The sequence below is a fragment of the Triturus cristatus genome, chromosome 4_2 (genome assembly GCF_964204655.1).
Source record: "Triturus cristatus chromosome 4_2, aTriCri1.1, whole genome shotgun sequence".
Taxonomy (NCBI): domain Eukaryota; kingdom Metazoa; phylum Chordata; class Amphibia; order Caudata; family Salamandridae; genus Triturus; species Triturus cristatus.
This window is the reverse complement of record NC_140586.1, coordinates 342042567-342068684: the sequence shown is the minus strand read 5'-3', so window position 1 is coordinate 342068684 and position 26118 is coordinate 342042567. Positions and strand designations below refer to the sequence as shown.

General features: G+C 43.9%; 1 protein-coding gene across 1 annotated transcript in view; it reads left to right on the top strand.

Moving 5' to 3' along the window:
- The window catches only part of LOC146833841 (uncharacterized), a 750859-nt gene that overhangs the window by 52762 nt on the left and 671979 nt on the right, over positions 1 to 26118 (top strand). The window contains exons 4-6 of the mRNA XM_085599920.1: positions 925 to 991; positions 25057 to 25279; positions 25388 to 25439. Of these exons, the coding sequence (XP_085456046.1) occupies positions 925 to 991; positions 25057 to 25279; positions 25388 to 25439 (342 nt within the window). The remainder of the gene's footprint in view (positions 1 to 924; positions 992 to 25056; positions 25280 to 25387; positions 25440 to 26118) is intronic.

Here is a 26118-nt window from a genome sequence, read left to right as displayed (position 1 = left end):
CCTTGTGATGTCTATACCTGGGTATGTGAATGAAGCATTCTTAGCATGGCTCTACCTTTGACACATCTTGGATGCATTATGGGTGAGCTAAAACACATTTGTTGTAGTTTTTTTAACTTTGCCATGGACATCAGAGTCAAAGGTAACAAAGGTAAGGTCAGATAATGTTACTATCACTCATGTTTTTGGATGGGATTCAAAAGATACATGGGAACAGATTTACAAAAAACGTACACATCTGTAGAGATGCGTCAGTTTCCCTCCTCCAGCCTGCGATACCCTTGCGCCGTAGTTACAACATGGCGCACGGTCCAAAAGTCATGCAGTGCTGGAGTCGTGTCGCAAGCACGACGCGACTCCAGCAATGCATGTTGTGGCCTATTCTTATTGTACTGCGTCACTCCTTACGCTTGCTTCAAGTAGGCGTAAGGTTTTGAAACAGTGGTGTTCTAGATTAGCGCAGTGAAATCTTGTAGATTTCACTACTTCACTTTTACGAGGCTTTCCTGCGGGGGAACTCCCACCCTGCATACATTATACCTGATGCAGGTATAATGTGACACAGGGCTTTAAACCATGACGCATCTCCCTAGATGCCCCACGCTGTAAATCAGCCACATTGTTTATGCTGCCGCTGCATCGCAAAAGTGACGCAATGGCGGCACAAAAGTCTCGCAAGGGGCTTGTAAATCTGACCCATTATGTCTCTACTGTTATACTGTTTTGTATGTGGTTCTCACTTTAAAATACTTTTATACAAGTTCATGGTCACATGAATGCGTAGAGGAATGTCGTAGTGCCTACTGCAGAATACTTTTCTCAGTTATGATTTTTGGTGTACTGCTGTGCTCTTTCTTCCCTATACTTTCGACATCTATGCCACACTAATGACTTGCTGCTCACATACATTTTTTTGCCTTTTAGGGTGTTTTGTCCGGAAGGATGCCTGGCCATGAGTGACAATGTTTGGGGAACTACGGTCTACACCGATGTAAGAACTACTTTATTGTGTTCTGTGAATGAATACATCTGTAAGAACTGAACTCTGGGGCCACTTAACTGCGCCATGCAGTTGAGAAGGTCTTGTGTTGCTACCCTGCTTGTGCCACACGCATAGGAAACCATTTGCTAACTGACGTCTTTAACATATTTAACTCCACTCACTGTCACAAGACAAGATACACAAACAGATTACCACAATTGCCCAGTTTGGCACTGCCCCCTCTCTCCAAAAGATAGAGAAGACGGTGCCAAATGGTGCATGGTTTTGTACACTTTAAATGGTGCTTGTTAGACACCCAGGGGTATATTTGTGAGTTTGCGGTGCAGCGCAGCAAGTCACCTTGCTGTATTTTTTTGTTGTTGTTGTCCTCATTTGCCTTGTTGCCACCCTTCTGGGTTTTCAACCTCATTTACTGGATACTTGGGGGGGGGCAGATCAAAGCTTTAAGAACAGAGACTCCCCCTATCGATATGGCCTTGAGAAAAACACTGGAGAGCCTCCTTCCGCAGCCACGCAATCAATCCCTTCCCCTTGTCTTCCTGTAATAACGAAGAAGATTTTCACCAGCCGAGGTAGATAAAGGCTTAATCATTGGACTACCAACTCAAAAACCAAAACACCCATATCTTCACCCATATCGTGCCAAAAAAGGGTTCATAAATTTATATATTTTTCTGGTCTGATCCGAAATATTTAACTTAGCAACAAATCTCATTGATTGTAACCAACCAACCTCTGTTGGGGGGACCGGAGAGACCCATAGTTTACATATCTCTCTTCACGGCAAAAAATTCACTTTGCTTGGTAGTTTGTGCCCTTACCTTGCAGATCCGATCTTCCAAAAATGACCAACTCAGGGCTTACCATGATCTGCAACCCTAGGACACACGACAAGCAACTACTCACGGCCTCCCAAAAAGTCAGAATCTTCGGGCATTGCAGAAACATATGCAGATCATCTTCTTTTGGGCTTCTGCACTTAGGACACACCACCACTCCACCTGAGCCGAATTTCGAGAGCCTCCGTGGAGTCCAGTAGACCCTTTGCACCGTAAAGAAATGATTTCTCCTTAAATATGCGGGTTTTACTGTTTTATAAAGCATAGACATTGTTACTTGCCATTGGTCTTCCGTTGCGATCTCCGGCAAGCAATCTCCCCACAGGCTCTCCGGTAAACTGAAAGGACCATCCTCCATCTCGAGCATCAGCCAATACCATAATGTTATTTCTTTTTTGAAAACACATTTAGAGAAAAGCTTCTCCTCCAGTTCATTATAAGTCCCTATTAGTTCGCTCGATGCCGCATACCAACTTTGAATCTGAAGAAATTTAAATATAGAAAAACTGGCTCCCCACTCCTCCTCACACCAGCCCCATGAAATTAACTGTCCATCTGGAAATAGCTACTTCCAACTCAAAAGATCCATCTCCTTTAAGGGTCGAGCCAGTAAATCCATAGTCCAGGGTGGGGACCCTGGTGCGTCCCAAATCGATGCCATCTGGCTAAAATATGGAATTTTTACAGCCCTTCTAATTCTGTACCATGTTTCCGGCATATCCTTTAAAACCTTCAACCTAACCTTCTAAAAATATTTTGAATCAGCAAATTTGTACATAAATCCATTTTCAGCATTTTTCTGCCTCCTCGGCATCCCTCTAAACATTTTACCTATTTCTGTATCAGTGGGAGTACCCAATAACATCCTAATGCAAAAAGAACTATTGATGGACAGAATGCAGAACAATGTCATACATTCACCCCAGTACAGAGATCTGGGCCTAAATCCATCGTTTTTTTTCTCACTATGTCATTCCAGTTTGAACCCAGCCATATACAAATCAGTCTTGACCCAGTTTGCAATGGGAACAGTCCAGCCTGAACTGCCAGACCAGGTCCTCCCTGGACTGGAAACAAGCATCCTAGGACCGGTTTCGGGGTTTCACCCCTCTTCAGCCAGGATAGCTTGATTCCAGTGGCATGGAGAGCACGGGGACTCACGTCTGAGCATACCCGTCCCACTCGGCAGAAATGCCCATGAATAAAGTTGCATATCTGGCAACGCTAGTCCCCCCTTCACTAGCCTCCTCCTAAGCTTCTTCCAAGAAAGATGTGGTCCTTTTGATGCCCAATAAAATGAGCTAATCTCACCCTGCAATCTTATGAACCACTCCTTTTTGAAAGTCAAGGGGATTGTTTCAAATAAAAATATTAGCTTTGGCAGGATCATCATCTTCACCAAATTTACATGACCAAATAATGTGAGTGATAGATGCGACCATCCCGGTAGACTAGCACTGATCTTCTTTTTAAGCCTATCAAAATTGGTCTTGGTGAGATCAGCTATATTATGGGTAATCCTAACTCCAAGATACTTCATATCATTTTTACAAGGAATAACCTCAGTACTCATATTCCAAGCTATAACTTCTGTTTTTTGCTTGTTGATATCATAGATTGAAATACTCCCAAACTCACTGGTTATATTTAGGAGACAACTCATGGTTTGTTGTAATTTAGGTGTATAAATTATAATATTGTCTGCATATAATCCAATCTTCTTGGACCAACCTTTGAATTCAAAAGGCACAATAGCCTCAGAATTCCTTATTTTCCGGGCCAATGGCTCAATATATAAATCAAACAAAAGTGGAGACATCGGGCACCCTTGCCTAGAACCCCGCATGATCTGTGCTGGCTGAGTCAACACCCCATTAACCAACACCCTAGCTGTGGGGGCCAGATATATAGCCGTCAACGTTTTACACACATTCACACCCAAATTTAGGTGCTTAACTAGTGTATGCAGATATACCCAGTTAACCCGATCGAACGCCTTGGCGGCATCCAGTGCGATAACCGCCAAGGGAAGATCATATGAAGTAGCCATATCTATGGAACCAATGAGGGAAAAAGTCAGCTCTTTCAGCAATCTACCCCTAATAAAACCCTTTTGATCCTCATGAACTAAGTGTGACATAACACTGTTCAACCTCCCTGCTATAATTTTAGCAAAGAGCTTATAGTCAGCATTTAACAAAGAAATTGGCCTGTACGAATCCACACACTTTGGATCCTTCCCTGGCTTAGGTATTAGAGTTATATTGGCCTCATTCCAGGAAGGGGGCAGAGGACTATCTAACTTGAAGATCTCATTAAATAACTGCCTAACAATAGGTGTTAATACTCCGACCAGAGTTTTATAAACTTCAACCTGGAGGCCATCTGGCCCAGGTGCCTTGCCTTTATTTCCCCCTCTTAGAACCTCCTCGACCTCCCCATCAGATATCTCTTGATTCAAGACATCCTTTAAATCATCTGATAAGGGGTCCATATGTTCCATCCATTTCAACACTTCCTGTTCTTCAACAACCAAATCTTCTTTATAAACCTTCCCGAAATGTCCATGAAATGCTGCAGCAATTCCCTAGCTATCAGTCAGCATCATACCCGTCTCTTCACTTTTTATTTCTCTAATCAAATTTCGAACTTGGTCACTCTTTGCTTTCCAGCTAGCAGCTTGCTGCAGCCCTCACCATACTCAAAGTGTGCTATCTGACTGGCCTCCCACTTCTCCTTTACTATATCTCTCAGAATCCCTGCTAAGTTTGCTTTTAGATCAATTAAATCTTCCATCTCTTTTTCCCCAGCCCCCCTATTTCCTATGTCCACTAAGCCTGCCTCCAGCTTTCGAATCTGCTCCTCCAGATCCGAGACCCTACTATAATATAGTCGCCTTTTCTTAGCTGCCGAGGCTCCTAATCTTCCTCGTAAATAAGCCTTATAGGCATCCCAAACAATCTCTGTCTTAGCTGAACCCTGGTTTCTTAAAAAAAATTCCTTCGTCTCCTCCTTTAGAACCTCCACTGTCTCCTCTTCAAATAATATTGTTCGATCCAACCTCCAGATTGTACCCAATGTGCTGTCACCTATTGTCAACCGGAGAGAAATAGCTGAATGATCGGAGAGATGCACTCCAACATGTCCGACCTGCACTACTGAATCTATCATCCTACGGTCTATAATCAATCTGAGGTTTATGGTTGTATTTTTTATTATAAAAAGTAAAACCTAGCTGCTGATCAAACTTACATCTCCAAATATCACATAACCCCCACTGATTCATCAGCAATCTGACTCTATTCGACATCTTGGGATTTACAGCCGCTCTACTGTTTTCAGACCTATCTAATTTATGATCCAAAACTGTATTGAAATCACCTGCCATGATAATCTGACCAGGAAAGTTCAAAAGCTCCTTGGCTAAATAATCTAGTGGCCCAATATCATCCTGGTTTGGACCATAATATCCCACCAAAATAAGAACCTGCCCAAAAACCTTTAACTTAACTATCAACCACCTCCCTGCTATACTTGACGCCTTACCTTCTACTGAAATATTTAGGCCTTGTTTAACTAGTATTGCCAATCCTTTAGTTACTGCTGTCTGCCACGTGTAAACTGCATGGGCCAACCACCTTTGTGCTGAAAACAACTTCATACTCTCCTCCTCCGTCAAATGAGTCTCCTGTAGTATAAAAATTTGTGCCGAAGAATCCTTCAAATGTTCTATTATCATATCTCTTCTTCTCTTCACACGGAGACCGTTTACATTCCATGATAAAACTTTCAACTTGTTTAATCTACCCCCTCTCATCCCCACCAAAAAGAAAATCGCACACACCATACATTCCAACGACAGCAACTATGCATCTGAGCATTTTTCTACGTTCTTCCCCTGCTACTCCCTCCCCCTCCCCAAAAACCCACATCCCACCCCCCTTTCCCTGGAAAACCCTATCCAACTACCCATGGCAAAAAGCCCTATGAGTGCCCCATGACGAGCAGTGCAGTTCAACATACAAAACACCCTAGTGTAAAACGAGTAATAAATCCCAAAAAGAACAGCCTAAACAACTTACAGTATTACTTTAAACTAAAATAATTCATATATTACCAGGCTGAAATTGTTCCAAAAATGTGTCCACATCCTCTACAAAGCGGAAGGAGTGCATCCTATTGTTCCACACCACTTTCAAAAGAGCTGGAAATTTCAATTGCACCGAAGCACCCAGATTCCTTAACGGCTCAATCCTTTTCCCTAGCTCCCATGGTCTATTGGCAGTTACAGTTGATAAGTCAGATCTTACTTCAACCTTAACACTATCCACCTCCAATGTTTTCTTTTTAAGAGCATTTGCTAGAATCTTCTCCTTCAAAGTGTAAGTAAGAAAGTTAATCAAAATTCTCCTAGGTTTAGCACGATTAGGGTTCAACCTTAAGGGATCTCTATGCATTCTCTGAATATCTCTAGAGATTTCCTCCTCTGTCTCCTCCAATTGTAACTCAAACTTCAACAAGCGTACTACAAATGTTCTAATATCTGCTCCTTCTTTACCCTCTGGAAGTTTTAGAATGTTTAAGTTATTTCTTCTTTGAAAATTCTCCAATCGTTCTACCCTTTCCTCATACTCCCTTTCCTTAACCTTGAACACTTCAAGCTCCTTCCTGTTAACCATCACCTCCTCTCTAAGATCCCTGACTTCGACTTCTAATGCTATTGTTCGACTGCTCAAATCATCCATCTACTTCTCCAATAAACCAAATGCAGCCCTTATACTTTCCTGGTTTGACTCAGAAGTCTCAAATCTCTTTTGCATCTCCAAATTGAGGGTTTTAAGCATCGAAATTATAGAAGGGTCACTACTCCCCTGCTCTGCCTCTCCCTGCCACTCACTCTGTGTATTCTCCAGAGTTACCACCGTTCCCCCTTCTTCTGAAAATAAAGTTACTTCAGAGTCTGAACCAGTTCCTGGTATACTTGAGGTAGCCACATCCTGGACTGACACTACGCCATCACACATCTCTACACATAAGGCTTGAAATCGGTTTGGGTTCAAATGTATAGATCAATCAACCAAATCTATATCTGTAGCCTCACCCAAACCCCCCAGATCCTACTAAGTTACTCTCCTGTCATTGATATATCTGCGTATCCTGGGGGAGTGTCACTGGGCTTGCCAGCTTCGTCTGAGATTTTCCCTTCAACACCAAGGTCTTAGGTAACACTTTAAAGTATGACCTGAGGGAAGGTGTCAGCTTTATCTTGCGCTCTAAAGATGCCACTCTTGCCAATTTATTGTGTACTTTATTGTTTTTTGCAGAGCGCCTACCCCTAACCTTCACTTCCCTAACCTCCTTCTTATTTTTCTGTTGATTTTTAATTGAGTCAGGTGAACCCTCCAAACCAATACCAATCTTCTCCCCCCTTTTCCAGCACTTCTTAGCGTGTACCTAGAGATTCCCCTTGAAGCCACTCCCTCCACTCCCCCAATTCCAGGTTTGTTACTCTTCTCAATATCCCCCAAACACAACTGTCTACCCTTATCCACAAACTTAGAGTCCTTACTGTCCTTACAGCCTCGTTGCTCCTGCCTCTGCTCTTGTGCCTGTGCCTGATCAAATGAAAAAGGAAACTGTACCTTTAAGGTCTCTAACGAAGAAACCTGCTCCTCCGTATTCCTATCAAAATTTCTTTCTGCCTGTCTTCCTCTGCCTCGTCCGCCGCCCCGAAATAGAATCCTAGCAGCGGCGCGACGTCCCTTTCCCGACCTCATACACCGCTCTCCCCCAGTTCAGCTCCATTTGGCTCACTTGGCTCACAGGCTCCTCCTCCTCGTCCTCCTCCCGCCTCGCCAGACTCCGTTCACCTCCGGGAGCCGTTGCCGCCATACACTGCCGGTCTGCTGAAAACAAAGTAATTCCTGCAGTTTGGAAGGCTCCCAAAACGCCCCTCTGCTCGCTGCCCTTTTCAGAACTCAGTTTTAAGTTTCTTTCACTACTCCTCACCTTACATTCCCGTCAAAAGCTGCACAATCACTGCCCGCCTTAGAGAGCACTCGCAGCCTGCAACTAGCCGGCCGCCATGTTTTCCACCCTCTCACCTTGCTTTATTGCCCTGCACCACAGCCAAAGGGCACGAATGTGCTTTATTTATCCAATGTAGTGTATTCCTGTACTTTTCCCTTGCTCTCATGCCGTTTTGGCAGCCTGGCGTTAACTCAGGAACCCTAGCACCATGGTGCAAGGGTGCCTGTGTTGTAGGCAGGATTGTTTTGGTGCAGGAAGCTGCACCTCCCTGCAGAAAAGTAATCCTGAGAGGGTTTTTCCTCTTTCTATGTGTACTGTAGAATGCAGCACACATAGAAAGAGGGAAAAGAGGGGAGAAATAAAGATATTTCTCCTCATTACGCCTCTCATGGGTAGGCGTATCTTTTTGGCGCATTGCCAGGTTTACAAGATCATGTCAGTCTGGAAATGCGTAAAAAAATGGAAGTTGCGTGGGAACACCCACGCAAGGCCCATGGAACGCCTACCTAGGGCAGAGTAACTCAGTGATTTGTGATGTGTTGCATTACTCCCTGTTTTTGGAGCCACTCAATGGCATGCAAAGTGGCTTTGTGTGGCTTCAAAATATGACTTAAGGATTGCATTGATCTTGCACCACGTTGCGTGGTGCAAGATGGACACAAAACGTGTCATAAATATGGCCCCCATTTTGCAAAGTTCATTGGTCTAAGCACATGGAGAATCACTTTGTTGAGCTCCCGGGTGTCTTTACAAAGAGTTTTGCTACTCCTGGTATGTCCTAGACCCTTAAAGGGCATTACTGCTCACACCCCTTCTAATGACTGCTATCTGTACGTACAGAGGGCATCACTGCCATCTGCTTCCAGTCTCTTCTACTAAATAACAAGTTTATTAATCACTCATGAGTGGGACTACATCAATACAACACCCTCAGGCGCTGTAGGAGGTAGTACATGGAATACAGAAACCATGGACCTTTTATACACAGTTTGTTGCAGAGTAAGCATGTAGTTACAAATAGAAGGTACAGGCCTACACAGGAATAGATACTGACAAACATGGGCAGATGAATATCACTTAGTCAGCAAAGTGGGAGGGGAAACAGAACTGCTAACATCAGTAGGATATGATAGACAGTTACATTCTCAAACAGGTGCATTCTAGCAGCTACAGGCCTTTCTGAGCTCATACATTGCTCTGGCTCAGTGCAGAAGGAGTTAACTAAGGTTGATGACTCAAGCAGAATAGAAAAGCAGGCAACAGTGAAGACCGCAGAATCACAAGGCTAACAAAATGGATGCTGCAAACAAGATGGCTTCAGCTCATGCTAACAGCAATTCTTTTTGATTTCCACAGAGCGAGCCCGACCACTACTAGGGGGGTTGGGGGGCTCTCCCCCTAGAAAATTTAGGAAAAAGACAGACCAAAATGATGCATTTTGCAGCACATTTTTCATTACAAATTTAATTGTATCAACTTTTAAAGCACAGTAAATAGTAGATGATAACCCTAAAGAGCACCAGGTTATCCAGTCCTTATGCCTACTGGAATAGTTAACCAAAAAAATGGCTCCTGTGGACAAGTGACAACGTAATTTTGATATAATGATGCTCAATGGCATTCGGACGGGTTATTGTGATGTCAAAAGGAGAGAAAGCCCAACACTCTTTGAATTTGTAATTCAACAGTTATTTATGTAATTTTTTAAACAGAAATACAAACAGGTATTGAAACAATAGTTTAACAGTTGTGAGTAGTGTCCCAGTGAAAACATTGAAACCTTAAAACAAGGGTGACATATTTGTGACATATGTACAAGGTTTCCTATACAACAAGACGACCATTGGAAAATATATAGTGTAGTAACCACACTTTATACAATGATAAGTGCTAGTTTTTAATGGTTCGCTTTTGTAAACAGTCAACGGCGTTTCGACCCTTTGTGCAATGTAGGATCTCTTCAGGAACTAGAAGTGTAGGGATACCTGAGGATCTCTTGTGCGCAGCCTTGTGAGAAGGGTGTGTCACCGTGAGTGTAGTGAAGGAATCAATACTTACATGGGACCCAGCCTGGCACCCATGTAAGGGTAGAGGTAGGCTGGCAAGGTTCTGAATGGCACAACAAGGAAGTTTCTGTGATGGGTAGAGATCAGAAAAGCACGGGATATGTGTAGTCCATGCGCATACTCTAGACGGTGTGTCTATTTGCTGGAAGTGCAGGCTTCTACATTAAATACTGAAACACAATGGTACAGTTTGGCAGCAGGGGCGGCTGCTCAGTCTCCCTGAAAATTATTGTCACTTGCTTCCGGTGGAGAAATCTTACTCTAACGTAATTCTCTTTGGGATGCACTTCGACCGCTTTGTAGCAGAACAGCGTGTGTTTGTCTGCTTGGGGTGAGTGTTTGAAAAATTTCAGCACTCCGTCCATCATCCCCTTGTGTTTTCTTTGTTCACCCTAAGTTGGCAGGGTATGCCCAGACGTGGGTCCCTTGCTCACTTTGCCACTGGATTCAAGCTAACCTGGCTGATGAGGGGTGTTACTCCGAAACCGGTCCCAGGATGATTGTGTCTGGTCCAGGGAAGACATGGCTTGGCAGTTCAGGCTGGACTGTTCCCATGAGGCACAGGGTCAAGACTGATTTGCATATAGCTGTGTGTGAACTTGGGTGGCAAACTGAGCTAAGGAACGATGATGGATTCAACCCAGATCTGTGACTGTGCGTGAGTGTTTGAAAAGTTTCAGTACTCCGTCCATCATCTCCTTGTGTTTGCTTTGTTCGCCCACTAGTAGCATTTGATTTACTGGCCCTGGGCACACCTTCTGCACTTTACTAGGGACTTATTAGTAATTCAAATATGCCAGTTATGGATAACCAATCAAAATCACAATTTACACAGGGAGCACTTGCACCTTAGCACTGGTCAATAGTGGTAAAGTGCCCAGAGTTCAAAAACCAGCTAAAACTAAATGCAGCACACAGTCAAAACAGGAGGTCAGAAGCAAAAAGAAAGACGGGGAACAACAAGCCAATGATGCCAGGTCTAACACATGTCCCCAGCTGAAAGTGGGGAGATCTACTCAACCTCATGGGAGTTCTCTTCACTAAGGTGGAAGAACCTGGACGGACCATCAGCTTTGTAGTGCTCTGTGCCAGGGCAGTGTTCCACCGTAAAGTCCATTCCCTGTAGGGAGATGGACCCCCTCAACAGTTTTGGGTTCTCTTCCCTCACCTGCATTACCCATGTGAGCAGCCTGTGGTCTGCCTGAACCCAGAAGTGAGTCCCAAACAAGTAGGGTCTTAGCTTTTCAGTGCCCAGATCACAGTAAAAGCTTTCAATTGTACTCCACCTCTGTTCCTGAAGAAGTAGCCTCCTACTAATGAAAGCTACGGGTTGGTTTAGGCCCTCTTCATTCACCTGTGAAAGCAGGGCTCCCACCCCATGTTCTGAGGCATCAGTCTGCAACACAAACTCCTGGAGAAGTAATGAGCCTTGAGCACGAGCACCATGCACATGGCCTCCTTCAGGGCATCAAAAGCGGTCTGGCATGCCTGAGTCCGGATCACCTGATGTGGCTGCTTCCTTGAAGTCAGCTCAGTCAAGAAGGCGCAATGGTGCCACACCCCTTGTCAAATCTGCGGTAGTCCCCCGTGAGACCTAAGAAGGCTCTCACCTCTGTCTGGGTCTTGGGGGGGTACCCAAGCCAGAATTATGTCAATCTTGGGTTGGAGGGGCGCTACCTCGTCGCTTCCTAACTGGTGTCCCAAGTACATTGCAGACCCCTGCCCTATCTGGCACTTACTGGCCTTGATAGTGATGCATGCTTTCTACAGGGCCTTCAACAATTCCCAGAAGTTGTGCAAGTAAACCTCCCAAATGGAGCTGAACACTACAATGTCGTCCAGGTAGGCAGCACTGTAGTTCTCTAGCCCAGCCAAGACCTGGTTGACAAACCTCTGAAAAGTGGGAGGGGTGTTCTTCAACCCAAAGGCATGACCGGGAGCTGGCAGTGCCCTTTTCGTGTTGAGAACACTGATCTTTCATGTGCCCCCTCTGTTAAGGCAATCTACCAATACCCAGATGTCAGATCAAAGGTGCTGAGGAACTTGGCAGCTCCTAACCTGTCAATGAGCTAATCAGCTCGGGGATGAGGTGGGCTTCAGCCTTAGTGACAGCATTGAGCCCACAGTAGTCCATGCAGAGCTGCAGTTCTGATCTGGAACCGGGCGCAGCAGCTTTGGGAATCAAGACCATGGGGCTGGACCAAGGACTGCTGGAGGGCTCAATCACCCCTAAGGCTAACATCCTGGACACATCCTCCTTGATGCTGGCCTTCACTCTGTCTGTCAACCTGTAAATCTTGTGCTTCACAGGAGGACTATCCCCAGTGTCAATGTCATGAGTGCACCAATGGGTGACTCCTGGGGTGGTTGAGAAGAGAGTGGCAAACTGCCCCAGCAACTGATGGCAGTCCCTCTGCTGCTCTAGGGTCAGTGTAGGGGAGAAGATCACATGTCCCACTGACCCATCGTGCTCCTTGGCAGACAGGAGATCGGGAGAGGTTCACTCTCCTCTTCCATTCCATCATCAGTAGGCAAGAGCTTGGTCAACTCAGACCTCTCAAAGTGGGGTTTGAGGCGGTTCACGTGTAGGACCCTCAAGGGGTTCCTAGGAGTTCACAAGTCAACCAGGTAGGAGACATCACTCATATGCTCCTTCACCTCTTAGGGACTAGACCACTTGACTTGTGAAGCATGGGGCTCAACTGGCTCCGTCACCCACACTTTTTGACCATGCTAAAACTCAACCAGAGTGGTATTCTGGTTGTACCAACATTTCATGTCCTCCTGAAGCGGGCTGTATGGTTGGGGAAGGTCAGCATGTAACTAAATAGATCCTGGCTTGGCTACCTGGGAGCTTGCTCCCAGCCCTCCTTGACCAAACTGAGAAGTCCTCTCACAGGGTTCCCGTACAACAGCTCAAAGGGCTAAAGCCAACCCCCTTCTGTGGTACCTCCCTGTAGGCAAAGAGAAGGCCTGGCAAGAGGACGTCTCACTTATTCCTCATGGGTTCTGGCTGACCACCAATCATGGCTTTTAGGCTATGTTGAATCTCTAAACCACCCATTACTCTGGGTGTGGTAAGGGGTGGTACATTTGTAGTTCACTCCACACTTCTTCCACATGGCCTTCATGTACAGTGGCATGAAGTTAGCACCCAGGTCAGATACCACCTCCTTGGGGAAACCCACTTGGGTAAAGAGCCCCATTAGAGCCCAGGCCACGACAGGCGCTGTCACTGTCCTTAGAGGGATAGCTTATGGGTACTGGGTGGCATGATACTCCAAGACCAGGATGAAGCTATGGCGGGATTTAGATCCAGAGGCCCCACAGTGTCAATGCCCATCTCCTTGAAAGGCGTGCTCACAACAGGAAACGGTTGCAGGGGAGCCTCACATCTACCGCCACTCTTAGAACTCGTTTGGTATGTCTGGCAGGACCTCCAGAAGGCATCAGAATGCTTCCTCATGGGGGCCAGTAATAGAGGGTGGCATGCCTGTCAAAGGTCTTGCTCTGCCCTAAATGCCCTGCCAGTGGCACATCATTAGCCAGACCCATTAGGAAGGCTCTAAAGCAATGTGGTACCACCAGCACAGAGGCTGCCCCAGGCTCAGCAACCTCAGGCTCACTATATAGGAGATAATTCTCCCAATAGATCAGGTGCGACGTGGGCTCCTTGCCAGCTGCCTGTTCCCTGGCCTGCTGCCTAAGATCCACAAGAGTAGGGCACTTCTTCTGTGCAGTACACTACTCCTTCCTGCTGCCAATAGGTAAGCTCAGGCAGGTGCCCCAGTTCGACCACTTACTCCCCTGTAAGTTCTGGGATGTCCCCCTCAGGTTCAGCCTCTGCCTGGACCATGGGAATTTCAGGAGCGGGTTTCCTGTGCGCTGTGCCCCATTCTCTTGATTACCCTGGGCTGCAATGGGCCGGGTGGTCAGACATGCCTACGCAGGCAACGCCAACATCTTCAAGTGTGTCCTGTTTTCCACCTCCCTCGAGGTGGTGTGCTCCAGGTCATTATTTTACAACAGGCCCTATGAACACGCAATACAATAAATCACAAAAAGTCAATCATTGTTCTTGAGATTCAATAAATGAAGAAGACATAGGTCTTAGCCCTTCTTGTTCATTTTTAATGCAGTATTCCTGCGCACAAGCCAGCCAACACGTGTTATGTCAGTGGGTTGTAAGACCCTTGACTTCTTCAGGGCTGCAGTGAGTATACTAGGTGCTTTGACCTCTGAACCGGTGATAATTCCGACCCGGTCGGGCTAACATCAATCAAATAATTCCTTGTGGCTCATGATTAAGTACAAGTCTAAGATTCAGATTGGTATCTGGTCCGTGCCACTAAAACGACAAGTCTCGCCAAGTATGGGGTCTGCAATAATATATCCAACAATGTAAAATCCACGGCAGAGATCCCGATCACACACGGAACGATGGGCGCACTCGCCTGAATACCGTAATTGGACACTATAGACGGATTACTCTGCCGTGGATTTTACATTGCTGGATATATTATTGGGGATGCCGTACTTGGCGAGACTTGTCGGAATTATCACTGGTTCATAGGTCTTCTTCATTTGTTGAATCACAAGAACAATGTTTGACTATTTTTGATTTACTGTATTGCGTGTGCATAGTGCCTGTTGTAATTTGTTGTTTCGGACTTGCTGGTCCGTGTCTTGGGGGTTTTAGGGGTTTGTTTTCCCCCACCTGTGACATCGCATTTATCATTTCCCTGACAAGCACTCTTCACGATATTTGGTGTATCGCCATTGCAGATTCCTGTGATGATTAATACCCCCCCTCCTTTTTAGCTGTTCCAGGTCATTACCTAGCAGACAATCCACAAGCATGGATGGGCTCACAGCTACCATCAAACGACCTGAAACCCCCAGCCCCCATTCAGAGGGAACCCGAGCTACCTTACAAAAGCGCTCACTGTTATCTACTGCCATAACTTGGTGAAGTACATTAGGGACTACTTTCCCTTCAGACACCAAGAGACACCTGACAGTAGTCGCACTGCTTCTTTGTCACTTAGAACCTCTACCCTTTGTCCAATAATGGTCACCCACTGCCTGTATTTATTAGTGTTATTAGGCATGATGTTTTTCTTGACAATCTCACTGTCCCCTAGTGACACAAGGGCAATCTCAGCTGGGCTGGCTCTGCACACCCACATTGAACCCAGTCCCCCCAAGCATTACACTGACCAACCCCAGTGTCTGCCCACCAGTTGGGGGCTGTGCTCACTTGGAAGACTTGGATTCCCTCTTATGTTACCCTCTTCATCAAATGCAAACATTTCCAGGCTCCCCTCTCTGCAGGTTTTCCTGAAGAGATCCATGGTTTCCTATCTCCAGAGGGGCGGAAATCTTTACCCTGGGAACTAGATTAGGGCCCTTTAGAGAACACACTCTGTTTACCCTTATCCCCTCCCTTCTGCTGTTGGGGACCCTGCCCACCTTTGGTGAAGTCTCTAACATACACCTTCCTGTGGACCCTGGTACCCAGCAGACCCAGCAGACCGCCTCATGAGCAAATTACCTGGGGTCAATAAGCCTGCTGTTCATCAAGTGCTGGTGCATATCTGAAAAACATAGATCAGAGAAGTGCTCCCATACAATCAAATTGTTCAGCCCCTGGTAATCTGTTACCTCACTGCCCTTCACCCACCCATCCAGTGCTCTGCAAAAACAATCAACACACTCAAGCCAAGTTTGGAAATCAAGCTTCTTACTTTGACTAAATTGATCGCAGTACTTCTCAGGAGTAAGACCATGCCAGGGTAAGACGAGCTGCTTTCATCTCTGGGTAGGTGAGTGAATGTGCTTCCCCCCCCCCAGCCAGCAATGTATCCCTCCCCTCCACTGTGAAGTAATACCATGTGTCTGCCACCCAGTGCTTCTCAGGCACCCCATTCAGGTGAAGCACTGCCACATAACCTTGAAACCATATCTGAATATCATCCTGTGGTATACTCTTTTCCTGTGTGCATGAGCAAGTGCACTACTTTTTCAGACTGCACTGATGAAACGCTGACACCATCGGTACGGGACCTGGCCTTCACGTCCTGCTCCTTTAAGCTCAGCTCCTGTGCTAGAATCATCTTTCTCTCCTTCATGGCCAATTTATCCTTCTCTATGGCCAAGGCATCCTTTTCTGCCTCGCTCTTGAGTTCCAACTGGTGCTTCCCTTCATGCTTGAGTTTCAGCCTTTCCAGGCAGTACTTTCTAGCTTTCCACCTGTCCTCCAGCTCCTCTGGGGACAGGCTCTTGGAGGACACACTGCTGCCAGCCCTGGAGGGCGGTCCTCCCCCAGGCAGATCCTGAATTCCTAAATCCTCATGCTGGCTCTGTGCCTCCACCTCCACATCCTCATTCTCAGCCTCAGTATGCCCACCAGCTTTTCTTGCTGCCCACCAGGCCCTCAGCACCTTTTGCAGCTCCTGTTTCCTAGAAGAATTCTAATAGGGAACTGTAGATCCTTGCAGATCTGTTTAAGTTGAGTCACTGTATAGGAGTCCTGCCTTTACATCTCAAACACAATCTCTGGAGCTCCAACTGCTCGCTCTCCAGACTGAGACATGACTTGTAGACCAAAAAACTCAAAGAATTGTCAAGAAGAGAAAAAAACTAATATATTATGAGATTGCATAATGGTCTGCGCTATGAAGTAGTATACACCAATCACTGCATGAAAAGTACAAACACAAGTCCTATCCTCACCGCGTACCATCAATGCTAGAAATGGGGGTCTCTAGTTGACAGAGGTTTGCACCCTGTCCATGTATGGACCCTTTTCCTAGTCAGGGTGAGGGTATTACACAGCTAAGATAACACCTGCTCATCCCCTTGGTGGCTTAGAATGAGCAGTCAAGCATATCTCAGAGGAAATGTTCATGCACACACAGTAATGCAATGAAAAAACTGAGTCCACACCAGTTTAGATAAATAACCAATCTTTATCCAATTAGAACAAGGCCAAAACGACAATAATCCAGCATACATAAGCAAAGATATCACTTCTAAAAGGTTGGAGCAAGATCAGGGTACACAAATCTATAAATGTGTTGGTTTTAGCACAAAGTTCCTTTGGTGCGTCAAAATCAGACGAAAAATAGGTGCAGAGGAGATGAGGCACCAGAAACCAAAAACAATTCATTGATTCCTTAGTTCCAAGGGAACGGAGGCGTCAGTACATTCTGCAAGGCAGGGTAAGTGTTGGGTCAATTCCTTACTGCAAGGGGAGGTGAAGCATCAATTTTGAGACACGTGGCCTTGGGTCCGCGTCGTGAGGCTACGTCGATGAAGAACTTGACACACGAGTGCAATGTGTGGAAAATCGAGGTGAGCTGGGTCAATGTGGTGGTAGCAGAGCAGGTGCTGTGTTGATTTTCCAGCCGTACAGCAGGTGATGCATCAATTTCTCCAACCGCATAGGAGGGCCTGCGTCAGAGTTGGAGCGGGTGTCTCGGATGTCAGAGACATGGTGCTCAGTACTCGGGCTGCGGCAATCTTTCAGCCACACGGCAGGTGCTGCGTCAATTCTTTGGCTACACTGCAGCAATGCGTTGGTTTTTCAACCTCATGGTGCTGCTGCAGCGAGAAAAACAGGCACTGAAAGACGATGCGCAGATTGTCTTCAGCCTTTGCAGGAAAGCCACCTCCAAGGGCCCAGAACTGGAATTGGCACCACTTGGCAGGTCAGAACCCCCAGCAGAGTAGCTCAGGAGCTGCAGGGGAATTCTTTGATGGCCCTGAGACTTCTTAACAGGAGGCAAGCATGCCTCCTGTTAAGAAGTCTCAGGGCCATCAAAGAATCAGAGAAACTTGGAAGCAGGATACAGAAAGCAAAGTCCAGTTCTTTCACTGTCAAAGACAGAAGCAGCAAGCATCTGGCCATCCCAACAAAGCAACAGCAGATCCCCCTACTACAGCCAGCTCTCTTTTTTTGGCAGAATTTCCTCTAGTCCAGAAGCATTCTGAAGTTATGGTGTCCCAGCTCCAGTACTTATACTAGTATCTGTCTTTGAAGTAGGCAGACCTCTAAGAAAGATCTGTGTAGTGCACAATACCCTGCTTTTCCCTGACCTGGCTCCAGACACACTGCGGGGGGAGAGGGGGTGGGGGGGGAGACAGCTTTGTGCAATCATGGAGATTAAAACAACCAGATTTCTTAAAACAGAGACATTTTGAACAGATACATTACAGATATTAAAATAATTTAAGGATAGTGTGCTGTACAAGACCATTGAAATCTCCTAAAACTTCATCAAAAATAGTATTCTGTTCATATTTTAATGTATGCATTAATTTCATTATTAGTGATAATGTCCCTATTTAAGATAATACCTGCCATACCAACAATGATAGCTATCATACGCAGCCCGATGATTAAGGTGCTGCTATGCTGTTCCTTTCAACGAGCTATATTTAGTGCAAACACGTAGCCAAATATGATAATAATAAATAGTAACTTAACCTATAAAGTGCATCTGTGCCTAATATCTGTATTCAACTGAGTCCTGTTAAACCAACCTACCTACTCCTATAATGCAGACAAAACATCAACCTGGATCTATATTTTCTCAGCTATCAGAATGAACTTGACAAAATGGCATGCTATAATTGCTTGGCGGCACGTTTTCACTCCTATTTCCTTAAAAGTTGATTTTAACAATGTGTCCCTTGTGTCCTTCTCTTGCCGCAAACTTAGGCAGGTACATACGATATGCAGTAACGTTTCATTGACATAGCCACATAGTGTACAGTGTTGTGATTGCTAGTTTTTCAACCATCTTGGCATCCCATCCTTAGTTGGATAGCAACCACATCTTAACATAAGAAGTTTAGCCCTCACAACTGGTTTTAAAAGAGTGGTTAGGTAAGATTGGGGCTCGATTTTAATATACAAGTTAATAATCGACCAGGCATGCTTTTTATGTGCAATCGCCTCCTGGTCAAATAAAAATGATAACATTTTAGTAGATTGATTTAAAATCTGTTTTAAGACAATTTTATTTCTAGCCAGATGTTCAACTTGCAGGGACTTAAAAGTGTTTAAACTCTCTGTTAAATATAATCTCCAGGCACTGGCATACTCTTTCCTTGTTATTTCTTGCCAGCACAAATCTGCAAGAGAGCCGGGATCCGATAAAGTGAAAATAAACTTTTCAGAAATGCAGATTGTCTCGCCAAAGAATGGTTCAACAGGCCAAACTCTAATCTAACATTGGCATGCCCTGCGTTTCTCGGAATCCTAAATATTGATTTAAAAACCTTTATTTGCAAATTCTCAAGGAGTTTGCAATCTTTGCCCCAGAAAATAATTGAACCACAAGTGAGCAAGGGAATCAGCTTTGCCTTCATTACCTTCAGTAAATGTTTATGACTCTGGCTTACTAACTTATCTCTCAGTGATCTAAAAGCAAAGGAGAGTGAGGTTGCTTTGGCCTCTAGGTTAATCAAATATTGTTTCAAATTAATTCTATTGTCCAGCATAATTCTTAAGCATTTATACTGCTTTACTGATTCAATAGCTAACCCATTGATTTCCCCTAATTTCTTGTCCAATTTATTTGATCCTATCATCATCATTTTCCTTTTTTTAATATTCATTTGAAGACCATTGGCTACAATATATTGATTAAACAACGCTATCAATCTTTTAAGCCCTATTGGTGTGTGGATTAACAATGTGGTGTCATCTGCATATTGCAATTATTTTACAGCAAGGCCTGCAAAGTTTGGAGAGTGTGTATTAACATTTTGCAGATGGTATGGTAAATCGGCCATAAAAAGGTTAAAAAGACATGGGGCAATTACACAGCCCTGTTTGAGGCTACTGTGTGTTTCCAGACGGCGTGTGGTACAACCTCCATCACCCAATTTAACCTGCACCCATGTATTTGAGGAAAGCAATATGATCATAAATAACAGCTGCTTCGGTACACCCCATGCGGATAGCTTTGTCCAAAGTAAGTTATGAGGAACTGTGTCAAATGCAGCGTTTAGATCAACAAAACAAATATAGAGCTTTTTTTTTTAAATATTTGTTCTCTCAGCCAGCAAAGTGAGTAGTAACACGTTCGTATTTGTTGACTGCCCCCTGCAAAATTCGGTTGGGAAGATTGAAATTATTTTCCTTTTCATCACCCATTCTTCTAAGTCCCTAAGTAGACCTGTTGCATAGATTTTAGCCTTTACATCGGTTATTGCAATCAACCTGTAATTGGCTGGATTGTCAGGTGGGCCACTTTTATAAATTGGCTGTATAACGCTGCCTTGCCAGGACTCAGGGATCAAATAAAATTTCACCACATCTTTTAATAATTGTGATAAACGTCTTGACCATAAGTCTATCTTGGCTTTAAATACGGCATTCAGGATCCCATTTGGGCCTGGCGCTCCGTTTTATTTGATCTTACTTATCGATGTTTTTACCATGTCCTCCTGCGGTGACTCAAACACTAGCAATTGATTGCCACAACCATTTTTTATTTCAGGATCCTCCCTACTTAAAGTAGTTGGCGAAGCAGATGGACATATGTCAAAATCCGAGCCTAGGCAATTTACGGGAGAAGCTCCACACAGAGTGGAAATGAAAGACTCCCAATCATAGCTGTGATGTTAGCACTATTATTTCTCCTGTTGACATATTCAAGGTCATTAATTGTGCCTCAAAATGCTCTTAGAATATTGTATTTACTAGCATGGTGTAATTTAGCCCATAGACCATCGTGATGTGCCCTTTTTGCCTTCCAGATCTCAATTCTATAAACTTTTCTTAGGCACTTTAATGAGCATAATTTAATGGATTTTATGACACTATTTAGTTGATTGTAGATTGCCCAGGAAGCTTTATTAAGTGCCTTCTTTTGTAGATATAGCCTATGTGAATACCAAATGTTGTTTTGCCTTAATTGTATTTCCCCTTGCCGGAAAGCGATCCACGAATGAAGAACAACTACAGGGCCAAATTTCAAACATTGATTTTTCATGTTGATGTTCAGTGCTAGTTCTATTATTGGATCTATATAGGCCAACTCTCTTTTTGTTTTGCTGAGTGCCATGCTAGCCTTTTCAGATTATAAGCAAAAGGCTCTAAGTCAAGAATTCTTGATTTTGGTGAATGAGCCACTACTAGTAATAATGTAATGGATTGGGGATTATGGTCACTTTCCACTCTTGGGACCACTTGAAACCCAATAAGATTGGTCGACAATTCTTTTGAGATAATGGTATAATCTATGATGGAATGTTGTCATGAATTTTTAAATGCTGGAGCACCTGCCATATTATGTTGAGTATCCTCCTGTAGCAGCATAGGATCACATTTTTGTAACTGGGAGAGAAATATCTTAGATAGAACTGTGTGTACCTTCTTTGAAGTCCCAGTAAAAAAGGTGCATATTGAAATCTCCTGAGATAATAAGATGAAATGCAGGGTATTGATAGGGTAAGGTTTTAAATATAGGTGTCAGTGACAACTCCTCCCACCACTCGAGCTCCAGAAGACCCATCAGCCTGGTGATGGGCCATCAGGATATGCAGGACACACCTCAGCTCCCTTTGTATTACTGTCTAAAGTGAATGCACAACAGCCTAACTGTCACCCTCACTCAGACATGGATTCCACAGGCAGACAGAGACACAGAATAGTAAAGCAAGAAAATGCCCATTTTCTAAAAGTGCAACATGCAATTTAAAAATCATCTTTACTGGAAGATGCATTTTTAAACTGTGAGTTCAGAGACTCCAAACTCCAAATCTCTGTCTCTTCCCAATTGGAAGTTACAAGGCAGTTCCAATGCTAACCTATGGGAGAGATAGACCGTGCCATAGTGAAAAACAAAATTAGCTGTATTTCACTATCAGGACATGTAAAACACACAGTACATGTCCCACCTTTCACATACACTGCACCCTGCCCTTGGGGCTACATTGGCCCTACCTTAGGGGTGCCTTACATGTAGTAAAATGGAATGTTTGGGCCTGGCAAGTAGGTGCACTTGCCAGGTTTGCATGGCATTTTAATACTACACACACAGACACTGCAATGCTGCAGGCCCACTAGTAGCATTTGCTTTACAGGCCGTAGGCACACCTGGTGCAATTTACGAGGGACTTACTAGTAAATCAAGTATGTTAATCATGGATAACCAATCACAATCACAATTCACACAGGGAGCACTTGCAATCTAGCATTGATCAGCAGTGGTAAAGTGCCCAGAGTTAAAAACTCAGCAAAAACGAAATGCAGCACACAGTCAAAAACAGGAGGTCAGAAGCAAAAAAAAATAAAAAGCAAAGGAAAAATACACCAAAGATGCCAGGTCTCACAGTTTTTATAATCATAACATCTTCAACCTTCGTTTTTTTCATTAAATGTAAATGGTTTTTATTGTTTAATAAAAGTTTTTTTCAAATCGTAAGTCCCGATTCACAAAGGTAACCGTAGACATTTGGTGTAAACGTAGACCAAATGTCTAAATTTATGACTTTGGGAATTCACAAAGGGCATTTACGAGTACTATCTTTATGTCCATCTCCACCTTGAGTGCGGACATAAAGATAGTACTCGTAAATGCCCTTTGTTAATTCTCAAAGTTGTAAACTTAGACGTTTGGACTAAGTTTAGACCAAACATCTAAGTTTACCTTTGTGAATCAGGCCCATAGTATTGAGTACCATTTAACTAAATGTTGTTAAGTGCAGTGTCATAGAGCCTGGTGTTGTGGAGTGTAATATAGTGGAGCATAGTAGAATGCAGTGGCATTGCATATAGTGGAAGAAAGTGTTATATAGTGGAATATTGTAGAGTGCAGTGGCATGTTGTACAGTGGAGTGGCATGTTGTACAGTACAGATGAGTGCAGTACACTGGAGTATTGTTGACTGTAGTGTCATGGAGTGGAGTGTCGTGGATCGGAGTAGAGTGTTGACGAGTGGTATAGAGTTCAGTAGAGTCTTGTAGAATGGCATAGAGTGGAGAAGATTGTTTTACAGTGCAGTGTAGGGGCACACAGTGTAGTACCATGTCATACAGTTGGATAGAGTGTTGTAGAGTCCAGTTTGATAGAGTACAGTAGAGTTTTGTAGAGTTGAGTGCCATACATTGAGTGTCGTACAGTGGTGTACAGTAGATTAAACTGTCATACAGTTTAATCAAGTGGAGTGATGCAGTGCAGAGTGGACTTAAGTGTATATAAGGGAGTGGGGTCTTGCAGTGCGGTGGAGTGTCATACACTGTAGTGGCATAACATGCAGTGGAGTAAAGTGTTATAGAGTGGATTGGTATGCCATCTTGTAAAGTGTGTGAAACTGTCATAGAGAGGAATACAGTGAAGTGGCACCAAGTTGAGTACAGTGTTGTACAGTGGAGTGAAGTAAAGTAGACTAGAGTGTGGCACAGTGTGGTACAGTGTTGTGGAGTTTAGTGGCATAGAGAGCGGTTGAGTGGAATGGTGTACAGTGTACTGGCATACAGTGGAACAATTAGAGTGGAGTTTTGTAGAGTGGAGTGACTTTTAATTAACCCTGGGCAATGAATTCCGCTCCTCCACATAGCGGAGTCAGCTACTAAACTGCACCCACAAATGCTTTGATAAACCAAATTTACATGCTACAATGCCTATGTCCAATTCACAAAAGTGAACTTTCACAATGAAAAATTTCAGGCAATGAGAGAGGTGATGATTTTTGGGTCCCCCCTAACCTAGGGGGAGGATGAAGCAGATGCCTTGAACACAAAGAGCATATCATGCTGAATGATTCAATGGTGATCCAATCCTCTTAGGACCACCCCAAGCACAGTTATGAGCAAAAATACAATCCCAACCAAAGGCCCTGCAAAGCATTATGGGACGAGATTAGCAGTGGGCAGTGAATATTATGGTATCCAATATCAAAATAATTCTACAAAGAGCTGCAGTTCAACTAGTCGTTACTAGGTGTCCCTCACAAGTCAAATGCAAAAGCATTTGACTCATGAGGGACACCTAGTCATGACTAGTGGAACTGCAGCTTCATGAAAGGGTTTCAATGCTTTTGCATTTGACTCGTGAGGGACACCTAGTAACGACTAGTGGAACTGCAGCTTGATGTAATAATTTCAATGCTTTTGCTGTGCATATTTCACAAATGTAGAAAGATTAATAGGTCTGCAAACGTTCGTGGAGATTTGTCAAATAGATGCAAAGTTATTAATGGTGAAAAATCAGAGGCATTCCTATCTCTGGTAACCCTAACTATAACTACAGAGTTGCTACCGCAACTCTGTAATATAGAGAGAGCCTAGATCATTGAAACGGATGCATTGGTTTTACTGATTTAAACTGCTAAATCGAAAACTCCCATATCTATGAAAAGGGACTCTCTATTTTTAGTGTTCATTAGTTTCTTCTGGCATGGGGCAACAGTTGCAGTATTCAGGCAGTGTACCAGTTTGGCACCATTTATGTGTGAAACTGGCTAATGAGAGTATGTTGGATTTTAAAATACAATATATATTTTATAAACATTTAGGAGTAGCAATATTTCAATTAGAAACGTTTTACAACAGTTTTAATAAAGCATATATGGGATAACAAATGAAAGGTTTGTTAATATTAATTCATTTGAGATTGGATTGAGTGAGCCTAATTGCATTGGTATCATAGGCAAACACAAACAGACACATATTCTATGAGGGAAAGAATGTGTCTAAAAGTAGGCATAACTAGGCCTTTGCAAAATTTCCATTACACTCATGCAATCACTGAATTTCACAGTATGGGCAGTACACTAATTTCTTTAATAATGTAAGCGTGACATTTTGCACAATTATTTGCTTGCGGGGACCCATCATGATAGAAAATATCTCACAGAAGACTACTACAATGAAGACAATTTTTGCCAAAGAATTTTTTTCCTCACATCAGTTTCCTTTCCGGTATCTCAGGTGACTTTTGTTAGCGAAATATAACCTTGTGTTAAATTTGCACTTGAAAGTATATTTTACAAAAATGCATGTGTCTTTTTTTTATTATTCTGAAAGTTTAAAAATTCCATAAACAGGTGTGCAATATCATACACCCTTACCTAAAACATTCTTTATTCTTCTCCCTCAGAGCTCTGCTATCTGCCGTGCAGCCATCCATGCTGGTAAACTCACCAAAGATGGTGGTCTTGTCACGGTGGAGAAGAGGCCAGGCCAGAGCAGCTACCAGGAATCCACAATGAACGGAGTAATAACCAAGAGTTTTGGTGCCTGGACTGGGTCCTTCACGTTTGATTCAGACACCATGGCAATCCCACTCACAATCGTGGCTGAGGTTCCGGAGAATGCTGCGGGTATCTGTTTTCCGTAATTTCATACTCCTGTCATGACACTACTGTCACTTTTTGGCTCTGTACCTAATATAAATTGAAATACATGTCACATTTTCTCATTTGTTTCAGTCACTGTTGAGTGTAAAACTCCTGCCAAGGAATTGCATGGAAGCTCCACAGTGTAAGTAACTGCACCTTTCTCCTGTGCTTGATTTACCCTGTGGTCTTTTTCTCTGATCAGGGAATTCTTATGCTTGACACGAAAGCCACATCGTCTACTGCAAGGTAGGGTCAAACTTGTGATGACAGATATGAAAGATATAAATAGAGCTCCAAGCAGTAAAGGCGTTATGCTTTCTCCCAGCGCATCCATTCCTATATCCAAATGTTGCACTCATTAAAGATTTAGAGACTGATTCATAGTTTGGCTGATGGCCCACCAGTCTGCCCACTACTATCTGCCAAATTTAAACATCTTGGCCAGTCCAGCAGTGATCTCTGTGCCTTCAGAGGAACTGCCATAAAATCAGTTCCTCTAAATGCACTACAGTTTGAAGGACGGGCGCCATCTTTTAAGCGATCATTCACCAAACATTTTTGTTTTTCTGAAGCAAACTCTAAAAGCGCCTGAACCCTGTAATTTTTCTTCATGGGTGAGGTGGGGTTCATTTTTTTCTTTTTTGTCCATCACTGTCAAGTTTTCCTAGCGGTGATGGACAGGAAAATAGAGACATCAAGCTGTTATGTGTGTTTGTAAAGTACACTATCACTTGCTAGGGTATTCTGGTACTGAGCAGTTGTGTATACGACGCCCTGCCTATGGTAGGTTGGTTACTTGAAAAGCCACATCTTCAGCTTCT